The sequence below is a fragment of the Chenopodium album genome, chromosome 7 (genome assembly GCF_948465745.1).
Source record: "Chenopodium album chromosome 7, dcCheAlbu1.1, whole genome shotgun sequence".
In the NCBI taxonomy this organism is placed as follows: Eukaryota; Viridiplantae; Streptophyta; class Magnoliopsida; order Caryophyllales; family Amaranthaceae; genus Chenopodium; species Chenopodium album.
The window spans coordinates 62,033,197-62,046,581 of record NC_137840.1 but is presented as its reverse complement, the minus strand read 5'-3'; the positions used below and the strand labels follow the sequence as shown (position 1 = coordinate 62,046,581).

The window sequence follows — 13,385 nt, the reverse complement described above, 5'->3', positions numbered from 1 at the left end:
GGTGTCCAATTGTGCTTCAACTTTGGTTATGCGAGAAATTCAAGCTGTCTAGACCACCTTTTCGAACTTCTTGCCAAACTCGACATATTCGGCAGAGAGGCTTTTTTCCTATTTTTCGTCAATGTTGCAACCATGGTGGATGGATAGACATCTTTGCCGCAGCTGATGTGGAATGGATCATTTCATTTCTTAACATAAATTCCATAACAATTAGCACTAGCAGGCGCAGAGGTGTTCAACTTCCAAGATTGTGTCGCGTCACATTCTATCTTTCTTGGAGATGCTTGAGACAAGCGGTCCAACTCCAACGACTCCTAGAGCTCCATGAGCTCCCAGTGGTACCTTGTACCACTTATGAAATTGGTAGTGTGGAAGCTCTTAGGGCGTCATCTCGTGTATGACAATTTGCACGAATGCTTCCAGCACTTTCAGTCCTCGAAGATGATGTTCCAACCGCGTCCTATACAACATGGTTGTTGGAGGACCTCGAGGGTGATGCTTGAATAAATCCTTAGAGGGATTTCGTTATTTGTTGTGTTTCCCTTGCTTATGTATTTTCAATTCCAAAAGAAGAAATCGTATCCGAAGGCATTGGTCTCTCGGGTATGGTGTATGTGGTTGTTGTTTCCATGGTTAAAAGTGGATGTAATCTCGCTAAAAAGCGAGAGAGATTGTGTTATGATTAAACAAAAAAAAGTTTGTTTGTTGTAATCATATTTTGTTAAGTATTGACTTGATCATAATTTTTTAATAATAATGAATAATTCTACATGACCCTTAAGCATGTAATGCAAACATGAATGAAATCTAAACTTTAACATGATACACATAACTATCTAAAGATAGTAGGAGATTCAAGTTTTTTTTCTTTTTTTTTTACGAATCCCACAAATACAACACCGTACTAATCAAGCATAATACTTTTTTAACTGATCAAGGTTGGTGAAATAAACAAATCCATTTCCATCAAGATCCATCAATTTTACTGCTCCCGCTGGCGTAAGATGTTTGACCAGGAAGGGACCAGACCAGTTCGACTTGAACTTTCCACGTGGATCATGAATCGGTGCTCGATTTTCCTTGAGCACCAAATCTCCTTCTTGTATATTCCTTTCCCTGAACCTTTTATTAAAAGCCCGAGCAATGCGTCTTTGATAAATTTGGATGTTATGAAGGGCTTGCAATATTCGTTCACTTGCTAAAGAAAGCTCATCGTAACGTTCTTTAAACCATTGTTCTTCAGATATTTTGCTTTCATTCATTACACGAAGCGATTGAATATCTGTTTCGATTGGAAGAAGCGGATCCATTCCATGTACCAAAGAATATGGAGTAGTCCCAGTTGGTGTTCGAATGGAAATCTTATATCCCCAAAGTGCATAGGGGAGCTTATCAGGCCATTCTCAAGCCCTATCTGTCATCTTGGCGATTATTGTCTTGATAGTTTTGTTAGCTGCTTCAACAGCTCCATTGGTTTGAGGACGATATGGCGAAGATTGGTGATGCCTGATTTTGTACTTCTCAAGGGTTTCTTTAAGATGACCTTCAAATTGTGAACCATTGTCAGGATAATTTCAAAAGGCACCCCATACCGACATATAATGTTATTGATTACAAATTTTTAAACTTGTTTTGCCCCTAGTTTTGAATATGATGATGCCTCCACCCATTTCGAAAAATAATCGACAGCAACCATTATATATTGATGCCCGTTCGAAGCTTTCAGATGTATTTGCCCAATGATATCTATGCCCCAACTAGAAAAGGGCCATGGCGAAGTAAAATTATTCAGGCTAACTGGCGACATATGATTAAGGTTTGCAAATAGCTGACATTTTTTGCATGTTCGTACGAAATGGATGCAATCACTTTCCAAGGTGGTCCAATAATACCCTGTTCGAAGAATTTTCCGAGCAAGCATTCGTCCATTCATATGAGGCCCACATTCTCCCCCATGTACTTCTTCCATGATCCTTTGTGTCTGTTCCCCATCGATGCATAATTGCAGATTTCCATCGAAGGTTTTATGATACAACAAACCTTTCAATATTGTGAAATGAGAAGCTAGCCTTCGAATAGCCAACTGATCCTTCAGGATATTCTCCATTGATCAGATACTTCTTAACATCAGTATACCAAGCATCTTCATTGTCTTCTTGGGTTAATAGAGCAATTGTTGGTTCAAAATTAACCACTGGAATTTCTTTTTCTACAATCGTTACTGATTGTACCTTCACATCATCGTCCCAAGTCAAATTTACCGCAAGATTTGCCAAAGCATCGGTGAAGCTATTTTGCTCACGAGGGAGATGTTTGAACTTTATTTCTTCAAAGAATGGGATAAATTTTTGAAGATACTCCGTGTACATTTGCAACCTTTCATCCCGAACTTTCCAAGCTCCAATAGTATAGGAAATTATGAGATAAGAATCACCGTATACTGTGAGATTTTTTACACCAGCTGCTAATGCTGCTTTGACTCCATAGATGCAAGCTTCATATTCAGTCGTATTATTCGTCGTTGGGAAACTAAGCTTTACAGCGAAGGGAATATGTACTCCATGAGGATCAATCAATAATACTCCTGCACCATTGCCCCTCCTGTTAGAGGCTCCGTCGAAATACATCTTCCATTGTGACGTACTAAGATAGAAAATATGTTCATCTAGAAAATCATCATCAAATTCATCACCCGATATAGGTCCATCAGCCAAAGCTTCAGATATAGCCCTCCCTTTGACAGATTTTTTATTAACACACTGAATGTCAAAGTCTGACAATATCGCATGCCATCTTGCTATTCTTTTACTCAAGATTGGCTTCTCAAAAATGTATTTGATTGGATCTAACCTCGAAACCAGATAAGTAGTATGTGCATGCAAATAATGTCGAAGCTTCTTTGTTGCGTAAATAAGGGCAATGCAAGCTCTTTCCAAAGGAGTGTATCTAGTTTCATACTCAAGGAACTTTTTACTGAGGTAGTAGATAGCTATTTCCTTCCTTGTACCCTCTTGGTATTGTGCCAAAAGAGCTCCCATGGCTGTTTCCGTAATAGTAAGATATAATATCAAGGGCTGCCCTGGCTTTGGTGGCATTAAAACTGGAGGATTGGAGAGGTATTCTTTCATTGAATCGAATGAAGCCTGACATTCGTCATTCCATTTTGTAGGAACATTTTTCTTAAGTAACTTGAATATAGGTTCACACCGGGATGTCAATTGTGATATGAACCTACTAATATATTGGATTCTACCAAGAAATCCCCGAATCTCCTTTTCTGTTCTTGGTGGAGGAAGCTCTTGTATAGCCTTTACCTTGTCAGAGTCGACTTTAGCTTTGATTCCGTCTTGACTTACAACGAAGCCCAGAAGCTTTCCTGAAGTTACTCCAAATACACATTTTGAGGATTCAATATCAGATTGTATTTTCTAATTCTGTCAAAGAATGATTTCAAAGCATCAACGTGCGTCTCACGATGATGACTTTTGACAATCATGTCATCAACATAGACCTCCACAATATCATGGATGAGATCATGCAAAATGGTTGTTGCAGCCCGTTGATAGGTTGCCCCAGCATTCTTTAATCCTAAAGGCATTGCTCTATAACAAAAAGTTCCCATGGGGTAATAAAAGAAGTTTTTGACATGTCTTCTTCTGACATAAGTATCTGATTGTATCCCGAGAATCCGTCCATGAATGAGAATATGGCGTGTCCAACAGTGTTATCAACCAAAACATCAATGTGGGGCGAAGGAAAATAGTCTTTTTGTGATGCTGAATTTAAATTTCTAAAATCAATGCATACTCTGACTCTTCCATCTTTTTTGGGCACTACCACCACATTCGCCAGCCATTCCGGATGCTTGATTGGTTTGATGAAGTTGACATCAAGCTGCTTTTGAATTTCTTCTTTAACTTTGAGACTAACTTCTGGTTTCATTCTACGAAGCTTTTGTTTCTTTGGCTTGCTATCGGGGTAGAGTGGTATACAATGTTCAGCAACATTACGATCGACACCAGGCATATCATTATAAGACCATGCAAACACATCCACATATTCTCTAAGTAAAATAATGAATGCATTTTGTTTATCAAGGGAAAGGGAAGATCCTATCTTGACTTCTTTTACATCATTATCCATACCTATGTTTACAGTTATAGACTCTTCCATGGGTGTCACACATGATTTAGGTTCATTGAAAAGTTCATTATTAGAAAATGCATCATGATCAAGATCAATTTCCTGTACGCAAATATGTTTACAAGTAATTTTATCGATATCTTCATGATATGAGATATCAGGCAGTGTATGGATAGATGATTGGCTAGATGATGAGCTATCGGTTTCATAACCGTCTGAGGTAGAGGATTGAAAAGGATATGGTTTAGGGAAAAAAGGGAATTGTTCTCGAGTTTTGGATCGGATATTGTTTTCAACTTCTGTTTTTATTGGAGTGATAAGTGTAATGGGATCCAATCGTAATTCATAATCAGAAATTGATGAAAACAAACCTCTTAGAACTCCTTGCTTTAGATGGTCAGCCCAATCGAAATCTTTCTTAAATACCGGTTTCTTATCAAACCATTTCTTAATAAATTCTTCATTCCTTGCTTCTGCAAAGAAAATTTCTAACCCAGGGAGAATTTTCTCTTTATCCAAGTCATACCAATGTTCAGGAAACTCATAAAATGGCTCAGTGTCGTTTTGCAACACAAATTGCCCATTCAAGGTGAGAGACTTCTTTTTCATAACTTTAGAACCCATTTTCTCATCGAAGCCCAAACCATGACAATTTTGCTTATCAATTATTGGGATTGGGTGCCACATGCCTTCACCGTTTCGTCCTAAACCAGCTCCTGGAACATAACCCATTTTCAACATTAATTGAAGTCCTCTAGTAAGTGTTTGTGGTATTGGATCTTGGATTTCTTGAATGGAATCCGAGGGTAGAGTAGATTTTCGAGTTTGGTTGGTCATTGGTCGGCAAAGGATACCTAAACATTACATACTCGAGGTTAGGATTTACTCCCTTTTTTTTAACATTAAGAAAAAAGTAAATGATAAATGCAAAAATGTATGCGGGAAAAGGACTTTGGTAAACATTTAAAAGACGTCTGTTAAGTTAGATAAGTTAGCGGGGTGTTCATTCAAAAAAAAAAATCTTTTAATCATTTCAGGTCGTGCCATAAGGTTGCCTACGTATCTACAGACAAATTTTTTGTATATTTTTTTTTTGAGAATCAGACCCTTCGTAGTTCAAAATGGAAAAAGGAGTTTTTTTTTAAAACAACTGCACTCGATCAGAGTTGCCTACGTACCCCAATAACAATGTGCGTGCAAGTACAATTTTTGTGTATGATCATGAAATAGTTCATTAGGGGATCAAGTTGTACGTAGTTCTTTGTACCAAAAGAAAACATAAAGAAAAAAATTCTTGGTTTATAGTGCTCATACTACCCCTTTCATTCATTCTTCTTGATGGAGGGTAAGATAAAGGTCACCATGTTGTTGTAGATGCTTCCTTTCCCATGTAGAGATTCCTTAGGCTTCAAGGTTTTCAACAGTCCTAGAGTAACCTTCCTCGTAGTCTTGTTGAGATAACTTCTCCGAATAGTGACGAGCAATCAAAAGAGTGGGATCATCTTCGCGTGTCAAGAAATTCCAGTGGTGCGCTTTATGCACCAACGGAGGGCGTGACACTCGTTAGTATCATGACCATGTAACTGATGATATTGATAATATTTGTTGAGATTTGGCCCAACAGGATCGGCTCCTGCTCGAGAGGTAGTGGCTTGATACTGTAATCCCTCGTATTTTTAAATATTTTATAAATGAAAATTTATTTTATTTATAATATTTATTTGTTATTTTTCATAATTTAATTTCAAAAGTTTCAAATTATTAATCTGGGTCGAAAATTATTTGAACAAATTATTTTATGCACCTTTATTCTACAATTTATGTCCAATCACACAAGCCTAACCCATTTGTTTATTTAATCGACCCATTATTTTTATGAGGCCCAATCTTTCTTTTTACCCTACAATAATTCCCTCCTATAAATACCCCATGAATCTCCAAAAATTTCCCACACAAAAAGGTTAGTCTTATTTTCATCCTCCTTTGTTTCATTATTTTGCTTAATGTTAATTTAATTGTTTGGGTTTTGATTTTAGTATAAAGATTATATTTTTAGTATCAAATTATATTTTAATGGTATAAAGATTATAAATTTCAGATTATATTTATGTTATAAATTTCATATTTTATGAATTATAAACCTAGGGTTTCAATTTATTGAAAATCATGATTTTAGGGTTTTTATGAACAATTGATTTAGGGCTTTTATAGTAATGATGTTTTGAAATTTTGGTGATTATAACTACTGATTAGTTTAACTTAATTCCAGATTATTTTGAACACATAGATTCGCGTTTTAATTTTTAGATTTTCGTTCGTTAATATTAATCCCGATCAGATTCTGAACTCATCCGATTTTGATAAAAAAAGTAGTGTTTTTCATGTGGAAAAAACGTTTTAAAAAAGACTCACTACCTTTGGTAGTGAGCACGACCCTCTCGTGGCCAAATTCAGCCTCTAAATATGATTTTCGGGCAGTTTTTGATTTTAACGAAGTTTTTTTATACTTAAAATATTATCCTTGAGTTTGATTAATAAAATTAATTATGTTTAAAGTTAATTAAGCATAAATATATATTTTTATTGAATTTTTAAGTGTTGGAAATAGTTTCTAAGTACTACTTTTGATGTTTTATAAAGAGGGTTTAATCACCCATTAAAAAGGGAGATTATTAGGGGTTTTAAAATAATTTTCAGATTTTTATTAGACTTTAAACTTGCTGTAATTTCATGTATAAGAGTTTATTTTAAGGTTTTTGTGAATAAAATTTAAAGAACTATATATAAGCCTTTAATTTTAAACTAAAGGGAAGGTTTTAAAGTATTGTTTGATTTGGATTTTGAAGGTTTTAAAGTAAGTTAGTATTGCTGTAAATTTGATTGATTGGGTATTGATTGAGATGTTATTATTTGGATTAGTAGAGGAGTTTATTGAAGGTGATTTCTAGTTAGTAAAGTGGCATACCAATTTGTTTGCTCAAGGTACGTACAAGTTACGAAACCTTTCTTTTAGGTGCATGTTTAAGGACGACGGATCGAGAACTTAGTATCATGTATAGGGATGACTGAGTTAAATTGTTTGGTTATACATTGTGAATTTCGTATGACGTGCACTATTTTATATTGCAAGTATTATTTGTGCTCTAATTATGCAAGGTGCGCTTAGAGGCAAAGGTATATGATTGGTGTAATGATTAATTTATTACTTATTCATGATTATGCAAGCAGGATGAGTAAAGGAAGAATTTAAGTCTTCTAAGACGAGGTTAAGGTTTTGGGGTGCCTTATGCACTCAAGGTGTTTATACACCGAGGTAGTAAAGGAATAAATAATAAATGTTGCTTGCCACTAATAAATCAAGAATTGAAATTGAAAAGTTGTTTTACTTGATTGAATTGATATTGGATTGATTGTATTGTTATGCATATGAGTCATCACCAAGTCTAAACCTGTAAATCACGTAAAGTGCAAGATGGATGAGCAATAAAACTCTGGATTGGTGCACTTCTGGAGTAATGACAATCAGGGGTTGGGGTACATGGGGTATTAGCCGTGTACTTTTCTCGAGGCCGTCTGATCTACGAGTCTCTTATTTCAAATATTTTTCAAAACTAGGAGTTAGGTGAGATCTCATACTAACTACGGTCACGGAGTCGCGCCCGTGGTCGTTGGATGTTTATTGATGTTTCCGAAAGGAGGCATGGGGTTTTTCTTTTATTGATGTTCCAAATGGAGCATGGGTTGGACAACCTTGTCTATTGCGTAATCCAATGAATAAAAATAATGATTTACCTATTATTAATTAATGGAGTCTTAGTAATATAAATAGTTGAGTCGTGTGTTGAGTCTATAATTTAATGGTGCATGATGATTGATTATTAGTAGCATGTTATGGATTTCTTAATTTATTTTGCAGCTTGTATGTACTCAGCTTTGCTGATTGCGTGCTTTTATGTGTGTCTTTCTTTGGTCATGGCCTTCGCCTTTCAATGACCCTGTGACGATCCAATTTTTACACTTGTAATATTGGGGAGCAGAATTACCACAGGTTCTTACACATGCAGCATTCATCAGGGTTGTGGGATCTTGAGTAGAGAGTTGGTTGTTTGCATTTTATTTCTTTTGCAAGTTTGAATTTATTTTAATTCGATTTTATTCGACACTATTTCTTTTGGGTTTGAAATTATTTGAACACTGAATTTAATCACTTACTACTTTTATTGAGTTTTGAATAAGGGCCTTAATGGTTCCAAGTTGTATGACTTAATTTGGTTTCATTCGTTGGTTTTGAAACTTATTTATAACTGATTTAGTTTTTCCGCTGCTATTTTCTGATAAAGCCTTAACGTTTGAACACGTGGCGGTAGCACGCCAGTAATTCTCTTGAATATTGTTCAGGGTCCTCACAGGTTTAAAGAGAGAATTATTGGGGTGTTACAGATACGACCTTGTTCGAGTAGTTGAAGGAACAAATCAGCTTGGGAGGCTTGTGGTTGTGTCGGGTTTGTCTATGGTGTGTTAGACTTAGAATGGGCTAGAGTGATGATTCCGCGATCGATGAGATCCTGGATCGCACACTTAAGGTCATAACAAGTATTTGTTCTATTCCCATATTGATGACAAAAACTGCAATATTGTCTCATATCGGTTCCATGTGGTGGTAATGAATACACATAGCTCTTTGCCCGAAGAATACCTTTTTTTCTCAAATGATCATATACCACACTCAATGGTTCATCAATTCGAGTGAATATCCTCCTGTTAGCCCTTTCACTTTGAGGATGCACCTTAGGACTTCTTTCTTGTAGTCGATAGGCGTCAATTTCGTAACCATGTCTCTCCATGTGCGAGAGTTCGGCGTACTTGACGGAGACCATATGACGATAATAAAAATCATTTAACTTCCTCAGTAATATCAACATGAACTCCCGATCAGTAATGGGAAAACGAAGTTGAGCCCGAATGTAAGAACATCTTGAAAAGAGATGTGAAAATGATTCCCGGTCACTTTGCTCCATATTCACTAGCTTCAGCTTTTCAGTGTCAGTTTGTCGAAACTCAAATGCCCAATCACTGAATGCTTGAGCAATCTCTCCCCAAGAACTTTTAATATTTACCCCTTAGGTATAATACCAAGATAACGTATGTCCATCCAGACTCCTGTTGAACAACATGGGAAAATTCTCTTCTGGAACATTTAAGGGATATAAGGTGTTCACAAAGTTGTATAATTGGAGGATGGGATCTCCTAACCCGTTGAACTTCTCGAACTAGGGGAGATTATGGTAACGATCTTCATGCCTGTAGTTAGGGAAAAGAACCAACTCCTCTGGGTACACTAACCTTCTATAGCATAGGATATCGAAATCCGAATCAAAATCCTCGGCCCTAGATCTTTTCCGAGATCCCTCATCATGACCCTGTCTAAAAGAATTACTTGTCCAAGATTCTCCTCTAAAACAAGGATCGTTATCTTTTGGAGTTTTGGGCTCTTCTTCTGCCCCATCTTCATTGGACCAGTTTGTTCCACCTCTAGCTCCTTGGGGATTAACCTCAGGATCATTGTCATTTTGTTGAAGCTCTTCTTCTGGATCTCCCTCAGTTTCTTCTTCCGGATCTTCCTCATTTTCTTTGTCTTCCTCTAAGTCCTCTTCCGGATCTTCCTCCGTTTCTAATTCTTCTTTCCATGAGCCAATTGAATCAAATCCAATATTGTGAATAGTGAATCCATCTAATCGACTACCCTCTTCTTCATCTAAATGGAGCACCGATTTTCTAAGACTAGAAACATTCATAACTTCTGGATTACCCACAAGTGTCACTGCACCATGATCCGTGAGCAATTTTACCTTTTGGTGTAAGGTAGAGGCTACCGCCCTGTTCTCATGAAGCCAAGGTCTGCCGATCAAAAGGATAAAGCATGCTTCAATATCGATTACCACAAATTCAACAATCCTAGCCACCGGTCCATATTCCAAAAGTAACTCAATTGACCCCAAAACATCTTCCCTAACAACCTGGCTTGAAGGTGTCAAATCTTCTTTTTGAAAATCGAGCTTTGTCATAACTCAATAAGGACAAACGTTGATGGCGGAACCATTGTCAATAAATACCCGAGGTATTGTCCACCCATGGCATTTCACAGTTATGTGCAAAGAGTTATTGTGGTTGACACTTTTTGGGAGATCATTATCGGTAAACATTAAAGTGCGGTCGGCTCCATGAATAAGTCCTACCATTTGATCCGGTGTTATGGATGGATCAATTGAAACTTCATTGAGATGTCTCAAAACGGCAGCCCGATGAGGTTATGAATGAGTTAATAACTTCCATATAGAAACATTTGCATTAACCTCCTTCGTGCGCCTAACAACATCATCTTCTTCCTTATTCTCATCTGCTAATTCCTTGTCTTTTTCTTTCCTTTTCAAGGCTTCTACGGGGTTCTCATTCTCAAGATATGAAGGTTTAAAGTGACGACCTGCACGAGTCAAATGAGCCACCCGTAGATCTTCATCATTACTAAGATCATCAAGGTAGATTGGACATTGAAAATTATTAGGGGTATTAAGGTGTGCCCCAACATTTTTCTCAGCAATCGACAACAATGACAAAGCATCCTCTTCATCATCTATTAGGCAAAACGCCCCATTATAACCCATAGTGGCGCAGACATCAGAGAACGGATCTTTTTTGAAGATAACATCAGAACCCTTGCATGGCACAAGCTTGACCTTTTGCTTAGTGGAGTGATCATACACAACACACACATAATTCTCGGATAATGGCATCTCATATATTCGAGGGGCATTTTGAACCATTAATAATGCTGGATCAATCTGGTTACTAGAAATGGAGATGGTGTTTATAGAGACAGGAGGCTTATAATTGGGAAGAGGATTATTAGTGATGCTTGGTTGTGTGTTTTTAAATTTATCAGAGGATGCCCCAACTGAAAGCCTTCCTCCATCCACTAGATATGAATACGGTGCTTGAATACTGTGCAATTTTCAATGTCATGCCCAGGCCCTTGGTGGAATTCACAGTGTTGGTTTGGGTTGTAACTGGGAGGAGGGTTTCTTGGGGGTGGCCTTGGGTTAAAAGGTTGAACAAGCTTGGCCTTTTTTAGCTTGGAGAGAGCTTGAGCGTAGGTCATGTTCAAAGGAGAAAAATTCCTTTGTGGCCTGAGTTGGAATGCCGGAGCGGCGCCAATATTGTGTATCAAATTGGTTGGTTTTGAAGGTATTGAATAATTGTTATTGGTTTTCCTGTTGCCCCCAAACTTAGGATTATAAGAAGTGTTACTACTGCTCTATTCATCCTTCTTGATATCTCCCTTATTTATGGCATCCTCCACCAAGGTTCCTGTTGATATGAGAGCCTTGAATGATGGGAAATACAGAAAAGCCTATCGTCCTTGATAAACCGGAAGAAGACTCTTCACTATCATCTGTAATTGTTCTTCTTCGTTTAGCCTATTTACCATCTTTGCAGCCTTATTTCTCCACCTAGTGATGAAGGCGGAAAACGTTTCATTGTGATTTTGGGCAGTTGTCTCCAAATCCCTCCTTGTTACATCGATCTCTTCGTTATATTTGTATTGGCTAGAAAATTCTCGCACAATATCAGCCCATGAAGTTTTCTTTGAATTTTCCAGATTAAGAAACCAATGAGCAGCAGCCCCATCTAAATATTGCTGAAACAACTGTGCCATTAAAGGTTCATCAACACCCCAAGGACTCATAGCCCCTACGTACAATTTCAAGAAATTGGTGGGACTTCCTGTACCATCGAATCTCATGAGATTCGACATCTTAAACCCAGGTGGCAGTCGTGCTTTTGGAAATAAGGTGAGACCATGAATATCCAACCAAGGTTCCGCTTTGGTCATACCCTTCAGTACTTCCTTGAGCCTGAGAATATCTTCCTCAATTTTGGTAGGAGCTTCTCTATCACCATTTCCATCATCTAAATGCAATGGTGAAGCTACCTCTGAATCATGGTGAGGAGGAGGAGCACTTGCACTCTATCTTAACAAACTCTGTATTGTTTGTTCCATAGTATCTTGACGATCAAGGATAGCTCACATCATTCCTCAAAGATCATTAGATGGATCAGGGTTTAGCGAACTTTCATGGCCAGGAATCCCGGACATTTCGCTTGGTGGTGGAGAATGAATTTCCCTCGGCGTCGAATGACCCGATGAGAAGGCTACTGAATCGGATTGTAAACTGTGAGAAGAGGTTTGCCGGACAAGCCTAGATCCTGTGCGGGTCCAGGTGGATTTCCTGGGTAAAAAGGGAACATTACAAAAAAAACTTCTTCAACAAGCTAAAAAGAAGTAAATACAAGTTTTTTTTTTAAAAGAAATGAACACCCTTTTTTTTTAAAAAATGACTTGGACCCTATTACAAAGATTCCTTGCCTGTTGAACACACTATTGGTTCTCAGCTTATAAAAAACTAAAACTTGAACAAGGATTATTCACCCAAACTTCTTCTCTCTCTAAAATCTTAAGTGTTTTCTTTTAAGATTTTGCTTACTTTGCTTAATTTTAAGTTATGGATCCTAATGCCTCACGCGTTAGAGATTTAATTCACTTCTTCTCTGACACTTTGCGTTCCTCCCTCCAAGAATTACGAGAAAGAGAACGCAACGAGATTCTTAGTTCAATACGGCCAGAAGATCATTCATCTCAATTTTCTAGGGAAAACCTCTCTCTCCCTTATGATTAAAATTCTACAGCTATCCCACCTTCAGTTCTTCAAGTGAAACTTGCACTAGTGACTGGTCCACCCCAGGTTTTCGAGATAAATAACTCTCCAGAGTCACTTTCCTTATTTGTGGCAGTTACAATGGTGCTAGCTATGTCTCTATTTCTACGTTTCTCTAAAGACTCGTTTTACCCTATCATAGCTACTATAAGCCAACAAAACCTCCCATTTGCTAGCCAACTGGTAGAGAGTCCGAACTAGCCATCACATTTCCCTTTTAATCTTCCTATGTACTCATCTCTCAGGTTACTGTATTGGGATGCTCGCGGGTACTGTACGAGTCAAATATTACATAATATCTCCCTATTACACAAAACCCATATTCCTACTTGTTTGGTCCTACTCATCTTTAATTTGTCAATTGGCAAGGAGGTCTCTGAAAACATAGATGTAACAAGGTCTTGTATTCTCGCGGGGCATACAATAGTAGAAAAATACAAATAGGCAACCCCCTAATGGCACCGGTTC

At 37.5% G+C, this 13,385-nt stretch overlaps 1 protein-coding gene across 1 annotated transcript; it reads right to left on the bottom strand.

Moving 5' to 3' along the window:
• Window positions 1–908: 908 nt before the first annotated feature.
• On the bottom strand, window positions 909–4,980 carry LOC145640428 (uncharacterized). The gene is made up of 5 exons (XM_081691712.1): window positions 3,662–4,980; window positions 3,475–3,602; window positions 2,041–3,376; window positions 1,628–1,757; window positions 909–1,361 (listed from the first exon to the last, which is right to left on the bottom strand). The coding sequence occupies exons 1-5, from the start codon at window positions 4,978–4,980 to the stop codon at window positions 909–911; spliced, it is 3,366 nt and encodes a 1,121-aa protein (XP_081547838.1).
• Window positions 4,981–13,385: the final 8,405 nt, after the last annotated feature.

Excerpts from the sequence above, each read along its gene's own strand:
- LOC145640428 (XM_081691712.1), bottom strand. The coding sequence starts at position 4,980 with ATGACCAACCAAACTCGAAAATCTACTCTACCCTCGGATTCCATTCAA. Across the intron at positions 3,603-3,661 it reads GGATACAATCAGATACTTAT|AGCAATGCCTTTAGGATTAA; the intron begins GTCAGAAGAAGA and ends TTTTTGTTATAG. Across the intron at positions 3,377-3,474 it reads GATTGTCAAAAGTCATCATC|GAAAGCTTCTGGGCTTCGTT; the intron begins GTGAGACGCACG and ends GAGTAACTTCAG.